This window comes from Eimeria tenella, genomic scaffold, assembly GCF_000499545.2.
Source record: "Eimeria tenella Houghton genomic scaffold, Eth_scaff89, whole genome shotgun sequence".
Classification (NCBI taxonomy): Eukaryota; Apicomplexa; class Conoidasida; order Eucoccidiorida; family Eimeriidae; genus Eimeria; species Eimeria tenella.
In genome coordinates, this window is record NW_013543464.1 from 18,779 (window position 1) to 34,677 (window position 15,899).

At 52.0% G+C, this 15,899-nt stretch overlaps 3 protein-coding genes and 5 non-coding genes across 8 annotated transcripts; 5 read left to right on the forward strand and 3 right to left on the reverse strand.

Annotated features, from left to right (window-relative positions):
• Positions 1-451: 451 nt before the first annotated feature.
• Positions 452-5,570, reverse strand: ETH_00033055 (LCCL domain-containing protein / F5/8 type C domain-containing protein, putative; the record flags this gene model as incomplete). The annotated part of the gene is made up of 16 exons (XM_013378472.1): positions 452-713; positions 849-1,105; positions 1,215-1,608; positions 1,690-1,825; positions 1,917-2,082; positions 2,285-2,653; positions 2,727-2,793; positions 2,965-3,067; positions 3,172-3,262; positions 3,420-3,786; positions 3,850-3,928; positions 4,022-4,543; positions 4,584-4,670; positions 4,755-5,075; positions 5,173-5,263; positions 5,307-5,570. The coding sequence occupies 16 exons, from the start codon at positions 5,568-5,570 to the stop codon at positions 452-454; spliced, it is 3,576 nt and encodes a 1,191-aa protein (XP_013233926.1).
• Positions 5,571-7,212: 1,642 nt separating this feature from the next.
• Positions 7,213-8,232, reverse strand: ETH_00033060 (uncharacterized protein; the record flags this gene model as incomplete). Its single annotated transcript, XM_013378473.1, has 1 exon — positions 7,213-8,232. One exon carries the CDS (start codon positions 8,230-8,232, stop codon positions 7,213-7,215), a length of 1,020 nt encoding a protein of 339 aa, XP_013233927.1.
• Positions 8,233-8,616: 384 nt separating this feature from the next.
• On the forward strand, positions 8,617-8,696 carry ETH_t00000003. Its single transcript has one exon. It is a non-coding gene (tRNA).
• A 326-nt stretch (positions 8,697-9,022) lies between these two features.
• Positions 9,023-9,102, forward strand: ETH_t00000004. Its single transcript has one exon. It is a non-coding gene (tRNA).
• A 577-nt stretch (positions 9,103-9,679) lies between these two features.
• Positions 9,680-9,759, forward strand: ETH_t00000005. Its single transcript has one exon. It is a non-coding gene (tRNA).
• Positions 9,760-10,287: 528 nt separating this feature from the next.
• On the forward strand, positions 10,288-10,367 carry ETH_t00000006. Its single transcript has one exon. It is a non-coding gene (tRNA).
• Positions 10,368-10,979: 612 nt separating this feature from the next.
• On the forward strand, positions 10,980-11,059 carry ETH_t00000007. The gene has a single exon. It is a non-coding gene (tRNA).
• Positions 11,060-12,980: 1,921 nt separating this feature from the next.
• On the reverse strand, positions 12,981-14,730 carry ETH_00033065 (uncharacterized protein; the record flags this gene model as incomplete). The annotated part of the gene is made up of 6 exons (XM_013378474.1): positions 12,981-13,182; positions 13,367-13,530; positions 13,790-14,070; positions 14,233-14,315; positions 14,444-14,474; positions 14,634-14,730. 6 exons carry the CDS (start codon positions 14,728-14,730, stop codon positions 12,981-12,983), a joined length of 858 nt encoding a protein of 285 aa, XP_013233928.1.
• Between the last annotated feature and the right edge of the window lie 1,169 nt (positions 14,731-15,899).

Here is a 15,899-nt window from a genome sequence, read left to right on the forward strand (position 1 = left end):
CTCAAGTACCTGTTCGCAGTGGCCAAAACCGGCTCCTTGGGTGTCTGTGCATTCCTCGATGAGTTTGCTCAAGTGTATGTGCAGCTCCTCTGCATGCGCTTGGTTCTGTTTGCATCTCTTCAAGCATTTATATTTTTCAGGAGCTTCGAGCAGCAAGGTGCTGTTGCTGCAGCAATGGCTGCAGAAGTCCTCAGCGCAGATCTTCGCCCTCTTCGGGTTTCTGCTTTCCATCAGACTGCACTCGTGTTGCCGCTGCAGCGGGTGGACAGCCTCTACACAGCTTTTCCTGTGGCGCAGTTATGTTTTAGTTCAAATCAACTCAAGCAATAGTTGCAACTTGAAATGAAGCCAAGACTCACCAGGGCGCTGCTGCTTCGCTGAATTTCTGGCGGCTGGTTCGGCGCTTTGCTGCTGCCTGTCGCCGCACATGAATTTCAAAATATTTTTTCATTCAAGCAGTTTCAACAAAGAGGCCACCAACACCCACCTTGGTCCTCAGCGGCGCCGGCAGGCCCCAGCGGAATTGGTGCTGCTGACTGCTGCTGCTGCTGCTGCTGCGGAATCGGCTGGAGCTGCCTTGTCTTAGCTGCAGGCCTTTTGAAATGGGCGAGCAGGGGGCAGCGTCGACTCGGAAGTTGTCAAAGAGGACTCCTCGTTTGACCCCGGAGACGAAGAGGCCGGCAGTTCCCGAGAGGAAGCCTTCATCGAACATGCTGTATAGTGGAATTCGAAAAATAATTATATTTGTTGCATTTTTTGACCCGAAATTTGATAAATAACTTTATTTTTTGCATTTTTCGACTTTTCGGCGCATTTTTTCAACTAAGAAAGCCCCAATGCAGACTCACTCCAGCGCCGGCCTCCAGTGCTTCTCCCCCTCGCCCACGGCCACCTTTATGCGGCCGTGGTGCAGCTCTATGCGCAGACGGTTCCAGCTGTTCTCTGTGTAGCACTGCGGGCTTTCAGTTTGCTGCAGCAGAAAGGCCTCGCCGTCTTCGACTCTGTGCAGCAGCAGCTGGTGAGGCTCATTGCTGGCTGACAGCAGAAACAAGTTCTGCAGGTCTTGCATTCTGAAGGCGACTCCGACGGTGCCTTTGTCGAAGGGCTGAGCCGGAAGACAAGTTCAGATTCGGCAAAGGATCATTTAGTTGGCGGCTTTTATCTTTTTAATTTATTATTCTTTCGTAATCTGAATGTTTTGTTCAGGTTCTCACGAAAAAATCCACGTGAATCACGCCGTCGTAGAAACGGCGCCCCTTCAGAAAAGCAAAAGTTCCTTCCGTGGGCCTCCGCCCCTTCACCGGGGCGGACTGACCAATGGTCTTGGTGTGTTTCTTATTGGTGTGTTTCTGATTGGTGTGTTCATTTAGCTGCACTTCTGCGTATCCCCAGGAGCTCGGGCCCCCTGTGGCTCTGTAGCTGTCGGCGGTTTCAAACACATCGGAAAAGGCATCTCGAGTGTAGTTGAGGCTGAAGGACTGAAAGCCTGTTTGGCTCCGTCTCTGCTTCTCCACTTTTCCCAATTCATATATCAGAGCGTCCAGATCTGCGCCGACGGCCCCCGAGCTGTTCAGCAGAGCCGTCGCTGCGCCTTCCGCCTGCTGCAGCCTGCATCAGCAGCAGCAGCAGCAGCAAGGAAAGCTGTATGAAAGCAGCAGCTCTTGGCTGCTCTGCAGCAATGGGACTCACAGGTCGCCCGTTGAGCTCAGCACTTGCTGCTGCAGCAGGGCTGCAGGCATCAGTGCCTCTTCCAGCGCTGCAGTGGCCTCTGCTGCTGCTGTCTGCGCCGCAAACACGTTTGTGGGGTCTAGGCCGTGGACTTGGTCTGCAGCAGCAAGAAGCATCCGCAAGATGCATGCACGAACGCAGGTGGGATCGGGAAACGAACTGAGACCCAGGAAAGACCAGCAACCCACCTAATGCCCCCAGCACGTCGTTGATTACAGCAGCCATCATGGGGTCTATCATCACATCTTCAGCTTTCTCGTTCGGAGTTTCCGAGACAGCAGCACCAGCGGTGGTCGAGACTGCGAGCTCGATGAAGGAACTCGACAAACTCGAAAGACTCTCGATGGGGCAGTCCTGCAGAGCGGGCATGTAAGCAATGGTCAAATAATCAAACAATCAAGTAATCAAATTTAGTAATATTAGGAAGAAGTGTGCAATTTGATAAACTTTAGTTCAATTGAGGCATTTGTCGCGCATTCGGCATATAATAAATACGGAACATATCGATTTTTTCAAATTCAAATTGCATGCAAGGTGGGCTTGGTGAAATTTTTACTTTTGCAACTGGCACAATTCGAACGCTGCGCGTCACTCGCCCCCTGCGTTTGCTGGGCAGGCCGCCTCCGTTTTGCTGCTGCTGCTGGTGTTGCTGCTGGAGGTCTGTCTTGAGCTCGTTAGTGAGTTGAATGGTGTTGGGGGTATTCAGGGCCTCCGACTTGACTCCGTTGCTTGTAGAGCCCTCATAGGAGGGCAAGCTGCTCTCCAAAGAAACACTAGCGAGACCGCCGTTGCTGCCCTTAAGGACTCCCGCGTGGACTGCGGCTTTGCAAATGGCGCTCAAGTCCGAGTAGAGGCCATTGGTGCCGAAGACTGGCAAAGAGCTGGCCTCGCTGCAGCCGGGCGGGCACTCCACCACGATGTTCGTCTGCAGATTCGGGGAAGAAAATGCAGGTGCAAATCTTTCTGCACTTCTGAAAAGAAATGCAAATGCAGCTCACGTTGGTTATTCCGAAGAACGCCGGGTGCGAAGCGGCAGACGCCTCGCAGCCGATGTCGATGTGCGGCCTGAGGCGCAAAGTGCAGCATGTTGAATTTCAATTTGCACTGAGTGCACCATTTCATTTCATTCCCTGCGGGAACCCTTACACTGCATGCACTACTTTGCTGCATGCAGCATTCAATCGCTGCATGCGCTATGCTCTGCATGCAGTGTGTGCTTGTACAGCAGCTGCTCACAGGGCGACTTGGCCTTCCCCCGCATTTGTCGAGCAGACAATAACTGCCACATTTGCTGTCTCGATGTCGAAGTAAGTGGGTTCGGCTCCAGGGAGCCTCAGGCCTGCACGGGACGGAGTGTTGTTACATGGGTGTTGGGAAACATGCAAAGTAATTAAGTGAGTCAATAAGCTGTATTATCCATTATCGTAATTATTGAGTAATCACCGGCCGTAGGCAACGCCTTTGGATTCGCATGTGAACTCGTAGAGCCCTCAAGCAGCAAAGAAGTCAAGTCCGTTGTGCCCGAGAAGAGGTCCTGAATCGATTTCAAACATGACAGCAAGTCTCACAGCGTCCTACTGTTTATTCATGTTCCGTTTACTGATCATTATAGTTATAGGCAATACTGTTGTCACTTTTTGTCAGCACTTTATTACATTAGAAGTCAATTCGGTGATTGACTTTTTTTCTACCTTGTAGGCGCCAGTGCATTTCCCCTCCAAGCAGCCCATATCATGGGCCAGCGGCAGCACTGCGTTTTCCACTTCGTCAAGTCCTGAGTGTTCGGCAAGTTTGTTTGTTTCCTGAAATATAGTGGACTCAATTAGCTTGCCGATTTGCTTCAGAGCCAGCTGGAGCGCCCGGAGGTGGCCAGCGGACTGCAGCACGAAGGGCTCCAAGCCCTTCTCCGCACACCGCAGACGCAGAGAAGTCAGCGAATGCACTTTGGGAACATTTGTGGTTTCGTCTCCAACTCCGAGTTTGACAAAAAGCAGCGAAGTGGCGCTTTCCATGGCGCAGTACACCCGAAGCGGATGCGGGGCGCACCGGGGCAGGATCCTGCAGCCCTCAGTCAATTGTGGATGGCTTTCTTTTTTATTTTATCCCTTTGACTTTTCTCACCAGTAAAACCCCGAGGGGGCCTCGGGGCTGGCGGCCTTCGCAGCGAAACAGTCTTCCGCGGGGTAGTTCGGGGAGTCGCCTGCGAGAAACGCGTGTCAGCAGCAGCAGGAGATGGGCGCGCAGCGCTGCTGCTGCTGCTGCTGCTGCTAGTGGGGGCTGTTGCTGCTGTCACCTGGTAAATAGCCCAGCTCCCGCTCGTCCCGGCCCTGGGTCTTGAACGAAAGCTTGAGGAGTTCCCCCTGGAGAGTGGCGGCAGTGGCTGCGAGGGCTTGCGTTTGCGTTTTGAGTTTTTCTTTCTCTGCGACGCAGTTCTTGGCCCTGTCGAGGCTGTCGGCTGCGAGTTTCGTTTTCTTGCCGAGAGTGCGGGAGCGCCTTAGCACGTCTTCCTCGAGCGAGTCCATCTTGGCCGCGATCTCCGAGTCGAATTCGTGGACTGGCAGTAGAAAGTACTTGTCTCGTGCGTCTTCAGAGTTCGCCGCCTCTTTGCAATCCCCCACAGCCGAGTCCAGCCGGCTCGCGAGTGCGTAGACCTCTCGAATGCCGTACACGTACTGGTCCCCCACTTTGCCGTTGGTGGTGTGCGGGTGCGTCATCAGAATGCGCACATGCTGGGCCACTGGTCCAGGGAGAGTGTCCAGGGTGACGTTCGCGGGGTTGGCGACGTTTTCAGCTGCATCCCTGGGAAAGGCCGCGCCTGAGGTGTACGGACACCGCAGCTGCAGCAGCAGACCTACGTGAACGTCTTGCCGTCCTGGCTGACTTGCACTTTGTAGGCCATGGGGGGGTATTCCCAGTCCAGGCGCAGCGCGGCCAGCCGCGCGCTTTTTCCTGAATTCCCCCGGCGTGAGCGGCGCTTTGGAGCCCCTTTCAGGGCTTTTCTGGACTCACGTCTGTCTGGAACTCACCGAGATCGATGTCGAGGGCAACGGGGTGCTCCTCGGCGTCGGGGAAGGCCCCAGAGGCCCAGAAAGTGCTCACGTCTCTGTCAAGAGCCATCGCGGGGCTGTGCGCCGCGCCCGCGGAACTGCCGCTCTGAGCTGCAGCGCCGAAGGCCACGGCAATGTCCCCAGTCCCCGGCTCAGTGCCGTGGCTGTTCTGCTGCGTCAGGCAGTAGAAGCCGGCGCGGTCCAGCCTTAGCTGGGAGTTGGGCTCGGGGGTCCAGGTGGAGCGCCCGTCGCCTTCTTCGAGGGCAGCGAGGCAGTTTCCGAGGACCACTGCGCCTCCGCCTGCAAAACGCATGCATTTAGTTGGTCAATTTGAGTTTTTTTGCCACATTTGGGGGGAAAAATGAAGAGAAATGGAGGCGAAAGACACAGATCGCACCCTCCACCTTGCCGTCCTGCAGAATGATGCATTTTTTCGGCTGACTCCGCATGGCCACAATTTGCCTGTTGGCGTTTTGCACCCAAATTTCCTGCAAGATTTCATGAGGAGATAATTCTAAGGGCCAGCGAAGCAAAACGAACTCGGCCGTCGCCAGCAGCAATGGCATTAGTGCATGTGTCCAGGACTACGTGGGCTCCGTCTTTGTTGAAGGCGCCGCCCTCGACCTGAGAGAAAGCTGTGCTGCTGCCTCTTTGCAGAATAGAAAGGCCTTTTACCTGCAGGCACATTTCGCCGTCTTTGCTGGTGATGCCGCTCACAATCATCAGCTGCGGCTCGCCAGTTTCCAGCGGCTCCACGAGGCTCATGCCGAAGTAGTCGTGCAGCGACTTGCGCATTGCAATGGACACCGCCTTGACGGTGCGCGGGTGGTCGAAGAAAATGTCCTCGTTGAAGGCCACTGAGCCCGTTCAGCTTCCAGCAACGCAGCAGCAGCAAATGCACAGAGTCGGGCGAACCGTCGCTGCTTGGCGTTCTTTTGAACGGGCTCGCCACTGTCCAGTTTCGCCCGTCCGCGGAAACCGACAGCTGCACAAGCTGCGAGCAAGCAGCAAGGAAGCCGCAACTTGTTGTTATTTGGATCTTGCATTTGTTGCAGCACGCACGAACCTCGGGAGAATAAGCCCAGCCGATGCGCAGGCCGCGCAGCAAGGTCGGCGCTTCCAAAGTTGCACTCCAAGTGACTGCGAAGAATCACGGGAAGATCAGCGGCTGGAAACATGTAACAAAAGGAATTTAAACTGACCCTGCTCATCGTCAGTGTGTTGCCCTGCGCTGCACCAGTACGAAGGCCCCGGCTGCAGCGCCTGAGCCGCCTCGAACTCCGGACCCTGGGTTGACGACGCCTTCGCCTGCTCAAACTTAACTGTGCCTTCAGCCGCTCGCCCGTAGATAACAAGGGTGAGGAAAAGCGGTAGAAGCAGCCGGCAGACCCTCGTCGTTTCTACGACAGCAAGGACCATCGTGTTCAGATGACAGCGCCGTGCTGCTGTGGAAAGCCGCAGTTGGAACGCTTCAACTCCGTATTTAGTTCTGCCTGCGATACTCTCGAGTATTTGTAACTTCAACCGCCAGAAGCGTAACTTAGCAATAACTACGCATTTTTTATTTGATTTCATCGGTCGTTTGACAATAATCATCTCGACCACCTACAGCACTAACAGGTGTATCTGCAGCTCGCGTGAAGGTGACCACTGCGAATGCAGGAACCAACTACTGGAAACTGCGTCACAACTCGTCTTATGAACTCAAATACTCATGATACTTTGTCAGTTGTTCTACTGTCATATGCTTCTTGCTGCGTGCTGGTAGCTGAAGGTTCTAGGTGCGCTTTCGGTGCCGGCCGTCTCATGCGTTTCTCAATTCTTGATAACAAACATTTGCCGAAGCAGCCATTGAACAGCATTCTGCAAATTTCGGTTTCGGCACGTTTGAGGTCCATGTATCTTCACCATTTGGCATCGTAATGGTTATGAGAATACAGGAAAACAATTGCACTTAAATATCATGCATGGCTCTTTGGTTTCAGGCGGTGCCCTGCCGCCGAAGTCAATACTTCGAAGGAGCCATGGAATCGGGCCCTCTAAAAAGAAATACAGGCCATACAGAGCGCTTAACTGGGACGGCGTGCGTTTCCAAGCACCTGCATGGCTGCAGCAGCTGTTAGCGCAGCCGCCGCATCACATTTCTCAAGGCTGTACAACATGGACGCTATTGTATCACCGAGCGGAGCTTGGACGAGCTTTAAATCCGAGCATTGAGTTCGCTCGCCTCATCTGTTAAGGTCACTTGGGGGCAAACGCAATCAGGAATACGCAAGCGGCACGACAGCATGGGCGTCTGCGCGCGTTCTTTGGCTGTCTGCGCCTCCTTCGATTTTGAAGAGAAGTGGCTGGCGTGTAGTCTTCCGCGTTGCTGCTTGCTGCGCTGCTGCTTGCTGCGCTGCTGCTTGCTGCGCGTGTGCGCAGCAGCCCCGGCCGCTCAGGGCGACAGCAGCGGCGACTCCAGAGACAGGCTGGGGGCCGCGCGGGCCGCGTCCCAGCTGCTGTACCTGCGCAGGGGCTCGCTCTGGCAGCGGGCTGCGTCTGTCTGGCCGGGGGCCCTGCCAGTGTGCACCAGCACCACGCTTTCCTCCTCCCTGGGAAGCAGCCAGTAGGCAACCTCCCGCAGCTTCTGCGGAGTGCAGCGGCAGTCGGCCCAGCGAAACACGTGCAGCAGCCGGTAGCGGCCGCCCCCCAGAATCTGCTTCACCCGCAGCTCCCGCAGCGAGGCCTCCACCACCAGCTCCTCCGGCTGCGCCCGCACGCGCGTGGCCACCAGACACACCCCCACGGGAACAAAAGTGGAGTCGAAGAGGGCCCCCGCGGGGACTGCGAAGTGCGGGGCCGTGGAGCGGGAGGGTATGTACACCGCGAAGGACTCCGGCGAGAGGTTCACGGCCACCCGCCACACAGAACTCACCCCGTTCTGGTCAATGTAGAACGACAGAGGGTCCCCCTTCACAAACATGCAGTCGTGGGGAATGGGCTTGCGCACCACCAGCGCCCCGGGGTAGTGCAGCAGACGCCGGGCCTCCCGCCGGAGGCCCTGGATCTCGTTGGGCTTCAGCCGGAACTCCAGCAGGCCCCGCTTGCGGTTCACCAGTACAGACACCGCACGCACGCTGAACACGCCGTAGCGGCGCGCGTCAGCCAACTCGTCCAGCGTGTAGTTCAACAAACAGTCCCGCAGCTGGCTGGGCGAAGGCAGCGCGGGAACGTAGAAGCTCGTGTGGTAAAGGCCCGGGTAGGCATTCGCAGAGTGGTGGTCTCTTCCGTACAAGTCGTAGGAAGAGCGAAAGCTGTGGACCCCTAGGCCTACGTCGATCCTGTTCATGCCCACCAACACCTCGGGAAACTCCAAAACCTCCCGCGACTCCCACTCGTGGCCATTCGCTTGTGCCCAGCACAAAATACCCAGAAAAACTGCGACATAACTGTGGGCTGCATTAAGAGACCGCATTTTGTCGTCTCCACAGCAGGCAGAATGTGCTGGAGCCTTCTTGTACAAACGCAGAAGGTAATGACCAGGAAAAGAGCCAAACCTGACAAGGGAACGCAGTAACAGCTAAGTATCGCACTTGGAAGACAGGAAAAAGAGGCCAAAAGAGCAATGCCGAATTGACACTGCCCGGCAAGGCACAACCGCCACAGCCCCAACGACCCCAAGGAGGCGAAACAATTGGCACACCTCATAAGGATCCGACTTGCTAAAACTGTCCCTAGTAGACGCAAAATCTGCATCCAAAACAGGCAAATGTAACTTAACTCCGGAAAATATAACGATACCAATTGTGAAAGCCACGCTGGCATTACAATAACGCAATCCTTTTCAAATCTGAGATAAGGCAGAATGGCCGAGTGGTCTAAGGCGCTGCGTTAAGGCCGCAGTCCGAGAGGGCGTGGGTTCGAACCCCACTTCTGTCAGCTCTTTCGATATCATTCGATCGTTAAATCAGGAATGGAGTCACCATTTCGAATAATTTCATGCTTTTGCGTTAACAGTTTCACAGACAGCGCCGCTCCCTGGAATTACGCTGAGCCGACGCTCGCTCTCGGCACCGTCCACATTTGTGGGGATTCGGGGTGCTCAGAGAGTCAAAAGTTATTTAGCCTAATTAAAACGAATTTCCAGTCTAATCTGTATGCTACAATAGTGCATTAGTTAGTGTCAATGATGCAGCCTTGTTCGGGATTTGATTCTTAAAGGATTCCATCACGGATCGGAGCTCCTCAGATGACGGTCGGCCCCAGGCAGAATGGCCGAGTGGTCTAAGGCGCTGCGTTAAGGCCGCAGTCCGAAAGGGCGTGGGTTCGAACCCCACTTCTGTCAGCTCTTTTCTTTTCACCCATAAAGGAGCGACTCTGCAGCAATAGAGCGACTGCTTTATGCATATCCGATCACTTGGGCTTAGTCTAAAACATTATTCACTGTTCAGGCAAGCTCGTCGGCATGCAATACGAATATTTCAAAGGTCTCCCTGCGTTCGCAATGGCCACATCAGAGGCTTAGGTACACCTAAAGTAGGGGGATCCTACCCTTTGTGGGGCACCAAGGAGCAGCAGCAGAACGCAAAAGCGAGTGGGGAGCCACCAAAGCATCTCGAAATTATTTTCCCACGCATGTTACATATTCGATGGTTTCAGGGGTATCACTGTGTAAGAAGGCATTACCCGTTCACACTGTACCATATGCAAGATCCAACGCCCTCACGCGATACTGTGCTCATGAAACACAGTGTAAATGAGCGCCCTACAGCCAGGGGACATGATTGGGACAAAGTAGTCACTCTATAAATCCTTTAGAGGAAAATTTGTAGGCATCCCAGCCAAGCGTCTACAAATAAGACAGACAGACTTGGCAATTCTCACATAACACCACAGTGGAGTGAGCAAGTGGCGTGACATTCGGCAGAATGGCCGAGTGGTCTAAGGCGCTGCGTTAAGGCCGCAGTCCGAAGGGGCGTGGGTTCGAACCCCACTTCTGTCAGTGGCGTTCGTGTTTTGGCGAATAGAATGTTGGTTACTTGCGTATATCATTCCAATCTCGCTAACCTTTCCTACGCAGCGTATCCACACTCACCTGCACAATTGCAGCATTCTTAAAAGAACTTCTGATTTCAGCCATAGGTAGGGAGGCGCTCCCGAAGTAGTAGTCACGCATTTTAGGCCTACACAAATTTACAGTTTCACCAGATGTTGTTTATCACGTGCTATTGGAGTCGATTCGGGTCCCATTAGTGTGTCTAGTCTTCTGTGTTGCCCGTACAAAATATTGCTTTAGGTTTCATCGTTTTCACAATCAATTCAGAGCAACAGTCTGTGTTTCTTTACCGGTATCACGTCTCACACTTTCCTAGAGCACAGTGAAGAGCCTCTACCAGAACTGATGTAGTCATGTGGAGCAACCTCAAATGCGTTTGAGAGGAGATCGCTGGCAATTCTAATGCATTATTAAATACGAAAAATGCAATTTTCAGAGTTAAGGTTAATTGCCTGACTTATTCCGGTGACTTTCGGCAGAATGGCCGAGTGGTCTAAGGCGCTGCGTTTAGGCCGCAGTCCGAGAGGGCGTGGGTTCGAACCCCACTTCTGTCATTTCCGTTCATCACGGCTTTACTGTTTAGTTAATTACAGTGATTAACGTGTTAGAAATTGACTTCAAGTAAAGTGTGACTCTTCCGCACTACAGCCCGCACAAACAGCCCCGTAGAGACACAAGGCGCTATGAGAGCCCTCAGTAAATCATATCGGTCTCAATAAATTAATTCGAACACGTAAAAAGTGTTTTTCCAGAAAGCAAGACCAGAACATGTGGGCGGAAAAGCTTATTGGGATGATTGGACCAGTGGCCCAACTGTCGTTATGAGGCCTAGTCGATTTGAACAATGGTCCAAACCGTGATCAAAACACAACGAGAGCCAAATAAAATTGAGCGTTCAAGGTGTGAGTATGTTCGTAACTCGGTCTTCTCTCGGCTAATGAGAACAGGAATTAGCTTGATGGTTGGGCCAGCAAAACAATTCATGGTCAGCAAGGACGAAACGTAGCGCGTGTGCAAAATTTCGAAAGATTCATTTCTGCAGAGAACTGAGACTAAAGCACCCTCTACACTGTTAATGAACAAAGACTTTGGAGGGAGAAGTGAAGTGGATTCGTGGAGCTTAACGTGGTTCTTCTTTAAATATATGCACTGAAGGAGGCGCCCCAGGCAGAATGGCCGAGTGGTCTAAGGCGCTGCGTTAAGGCCGCAGTCCGAAAGGGCGTGGGTTCGAACCCCACTTCTGTCATCTTTACCTTGCGTGGACATTGCATATGCCTGTTTCTTGGTTGTTATATAAGGCATCGTAGTTAGTCTGGCTATTCAGCGGATTCAAAGCTGCTTTGGCCCAAACTAGGGCACGTGACTGTTTGACGTATTACTCTGTTGGTTCACATACTGTGTGGCATGCCTGCTTTACACGCTCCTTGTGCACAGTTTTCAACCCAGAGGATGTGCCACACCGGCAAAACGCAGCAGACTCCCATCAGTATCCTCTGGAGGCGGACGAGGCCTTTTGAAGATAAAGAGTGGCGAATGAAGAGCTATAGAAAGAGAATTATTCTGAGATGTTTTGACTAGTGTGCCTATTCCAGCGGATCATATTGTTTGGAGGCAAATTCCGGAGGTTTTCGGTATGATAGTGCAACGGCTGGCTCACTTGGGATGACACACTGCAGTTCCTCGCTGCTTAGCGCATGCTGAGCATGAAAGCAACTTGCAGAATACAGTTCTTAGCTGTGCGCTACAGCAACCGCATATTCAAAGCTGCATAGAGGGAAACTCCGGTGCAGAATATTGAAGTTAGCATGGTTTATTTTGAGGAAATCTGCTATTAACTACCAAAATGGCCCGAAATAACGTTTTAGTTGCTCCTCTGTATCTACTGTGTAAATTACTTTCTGCTGGCCACTACAAAAGTTGCAGCTTCAACAACGGCTCAACGACTGCGACTGCATCGCAGCTGCCATGACCACAATTCAGCTGTTGTGCTGCATGTTGCTAATATTCTTTTATGTGACACTATTTATACAACGATCAAGCACGAAATGAGTGTTGCATAAGCGAAGACTTCAAGCCACTCACCTCCTGGTTCCCCCCCGTTGCATTATGGATGCTTTCTACGTCAGGAGTGGGATCGGCGATGGCAGGATGGCCCGGTGGTCTAAGGCAGTGCTTTGACCCCGCAGTACGAAATGTCGTGGGTTCGAACCCCACCTCCGTCAGCGGTTGCGCCGCACGTTTTGTTAACTGCTTTGCTCAAAGTTTAAATACCTCGCAAGTGCGTACCTGGCCCACCTGTATTACTGCAGCGGCAAACCCGTACACGACAGCAGTGGGACAACAAAGAAAGTGCTAGACCATCACCAGCGCAAACAACTCGCCATGGAACAAGTTAGTAGGAAGACACTGAAGAGCACCCCGGAAAGCTAGGTCAAGTAACAACAGACTCTCCAGTAAGAAGAACACCGAGTGGCCGCTCCTGGCTGCTGTTCTCCGCCTGCCGGAACTCTAGAGGATTCGACTCTGGGCTGAACAGCTATATTTCCCTAGTACGGCAACCAAATTCTGAGTGTAATCAAGTACCAATCTTTGAACCCCCTATATGGCGCTATGCTCCGGGCGGGCCCGTAACACATACCCCAAGGCACTCAAAGTTTCAAGCAAAGTATTGAAATGTGCTTGCACACTTAAAAGGAAAGTACATACTTTGTCTTCGCCCCGTAGCAAATTAGAAAAAAACTTGCTTCGAGGGCTCTGGGATCAAAACCCTCGGACTTCACAGCAAACCCAGCGAAGCAATAACTCCCCGTACAGATATACAGGAAAATATTGGGCTAGCGAGCGATCTGGCTAGCGCGCTGTAAATTCTTGCGTCACAGCATCTCAAGCAGCCACGCTGCGTGTTCAGCCTCCGACACACTCAAACGATGACGCAATGCACTGTCCGCGGCTCACGCGAGTAAAATGTACACCTCTTGGCACAGCCATCACCAGGTGGCAAAGTGCCCTAAATGAATTCTAGAACTAAATTGACTTTCAGTATGCGTCTTCTGCTGACATCAGCAACAATACTGAGCTGCAAGCAGCGGCGAAAAAACGGAATCCTTGTGGTGCACAATACAAACCATATATGCGCATCAAACTAGAGACATTGCATGGGTTGAAAATTACTCCATTGCTTTTGATACACCTTCAGCGGGCTTGAATGCAATGAAGAGACCCCAGAACTGCAACCCCTTAGCAACTCTCTCTTTTTTGCTCTGCCATCCATCACGAAGATCCTGAAAGTCCTTGAGAGTGAATAGGTGCATGAAGTCCTCCTTCTGTTCTTCCAGGCGTTGGCTTTCCTCGTCCAATGACTTCAACCATCTGTGAAGGCATATGCACCAGACTCAACAGCGCGGTAAGCATACTCGAAATATAAAGGACGGGAGCATGCACACAAACGAATAAACATTAACACACTCACAGTCAAGCGATGGCGCCACCATTACTGTTCATGGAATATGGTAGGCCGACAATGTACCACGCGACACCTGAAATGGATAATTACCTTTGAGTGTGGTTAGCCGCCTTCACAACATCGAAACCAGCTTCAGTGAGCAATTGCCTGTACTCTTCTAGCTGCACAAGCTTGTAGTTCCTATCCTGCAAGTAGGCCTTGAACTCATCATCCCACTTTTCAGGTGGCCCACAGCAGTAATCTGTGATGACGAGCTGAACACAGCAGCAGGCGCAAAGCAACCCACGCTAGTTGAGGCTTCTAACTTCCAAATAAGTGGTAACTCTTCACGCGCGAAATGAACGACAGCGAAAAATGACCATTTTCGCATCGTGCATAGCACCATCTCTGTCTGCAGCACCGTCCATATGTCGATTTTGAAAAAGCCTACAGAACTCTGGGCTGCAAAAGGAAGCTACGATGGCTCCTAGAAAAATAACGTAGGCTTTGGGTGGTGATAGGTGCCTGGCTTACTTGTCCGTCTGGCTTTAGCCAATCAAAGGCCTTGCTGAAAAGCAATTTCTTCTCGTCAACGGACAGATGGAGAATTGTGTCTCTGCTGTAGACGAGATCGACAGATTCCGAGTCTATGGGGATGCTGAGGGCGTCTGCCACGAGGAACTTCAAGTCTGGCCTTGAGCTGTATCTCTCCTTCGCAATGGATATCATGTTCGAAGACAAGTCAACCCCCAGCACGTTCGCGTTGAACTTGTCAGCAAGTGCTGCAGTGCTTCCGCCAATCCCGCATCCGACATCTACTCCACAGAAGCAACAATCAAAGCAACTAGCGAAAAAATCAATTAACAGTGGTAATTTTGTAAAATAAAGCTGCTGTTGCTCGTTTGTAAAGCCGGAGGACTGCACCCGCAAGCAGACTAGCTATACGTTGAAACTGCCGAGCAACTCGTGAAACCTACCAATTGCCTTGCCACCCTTTGGCAAAACAATTTCGCGCAAGATCTCCGCAGTGGTTTCGCCCCCACCAGACGAAACAAACCCCCTGCGACAAACGCCAAAAGAAGCTTTGAAGTCAATGAGCAGAACGAACGTGAAGAGAGACGGATACACTCGCACATTAGGTTTGGTACAGAATATCAGCAAACATGGCCAAGCCATCGTTCTCCTTACCGGCCGAATATGAATTCGTATCGTAGGATCCCTGAAGATGGAATTCCAGAAGCACAAACGCAAATGGTTTGGACGAGAACAGTTGTGCCATGAGAACGACCACCTTTTGCCTTAAAATGTGTCCACGAGCACAGAACATGCGCATGAGCAAGATATGTACTGTAACGGCACAGTCTGCAGGGCAACTCACCGTTCTTCGAGTACTGGTGCGAGTCCAGTGCCTGCTGGCGCTTTTTTATGTCCTCTGGGCCGTGTCGGCCATTCTGCATGACGTTGACTGTCGCCATCTTGACTCTCTTGTACGGTGAAACTCGCGTTCTGGAGTAAATAACAACAGGCACAGTACATGCCATTAGGGCCCCGTTCAGCCCACTGTAAGGAACCCTCCAGCCTATTCGCTTATAAATTCATCTCAAGTTTTACTACATTCGGATAAAGTCCTCTCGGGAGGAAGTGAGCTCTCAGACGATTGTGCGGTGCTCTCGTCTGGGAGATGAAGACGCTATGGGACGCTAGAAAAATTGGCAGTCTAGACCGGGACCCTTTCATCCCTTTAAGTGAGCTCTCGAACAGCCTTAGCGTTCGATATTACCAGGTGAAGCTGGGCTGCTCCTTTTCAGTGAAGGACTTACCAGCCAGCGATACTCACAAACTGGCGTCGTCGCTGACGCACAAAACGCAAAACTTGCTTCCTTGGTTTGAAAGAAATAGTGTGTGTCTATGCGATTAAAACATAGACAATTCGAAAAAAACACCTAGAGTTGTTTCTAATGTGCCAGGTAAGAGTATTTCGGCGCAGCTGTGCAGCAATCACTAGCTATGCAGACACTCGCTGCGGAGGTTCGGCAAGCCTCGCGATCTAGCGGGCACCCCAAACCCTGGACCCTAAACGCTGGTGAGCTCAAAAGTGCGCCTTTTGTTTCCCCTTCGTTTTTAAAATGTTAAGAAAATAAGGTTTTACACTTAAATAATCTGTTTTGGCGTAGACTAGCTCGGAAACTAATGAGATATCGACCATCGGCATGTAGAGGTGTGCACGCAGCTACTTCGCGGGGGTTAGTGCCCTCACAACGGAGAGCTGCAGCTAGATGCAACCCAACATTTAACATGTCTTTTCATTCTGAGGGATTGTTGTTGCTTGATTTTACAAGTTTGTGCTTCATATTCGTCCAAAAGACGTGTCTTCTGTGCTGCAGCACTCTCATCCCCCTAAGGGCGTTAAGACGCAACAACACGTTTGGGACGAAACAAACGCAACACATGAAATGAGTCAACCAGTTGCGTTTAGATTCTCCAGTCTTAAAAGCCAATGAACCTTCCGTCTGGCGAGGATAGAGGCAATCAGCGACTCAGCCACGTAAAACCTTGCTCGACCTGCACGAGCAGCGAGATTACCATTTCAGGATAGCACGACATAGCGAGACCAGCCCTGTCAAGCCCAGCCCGAAGACCAGTG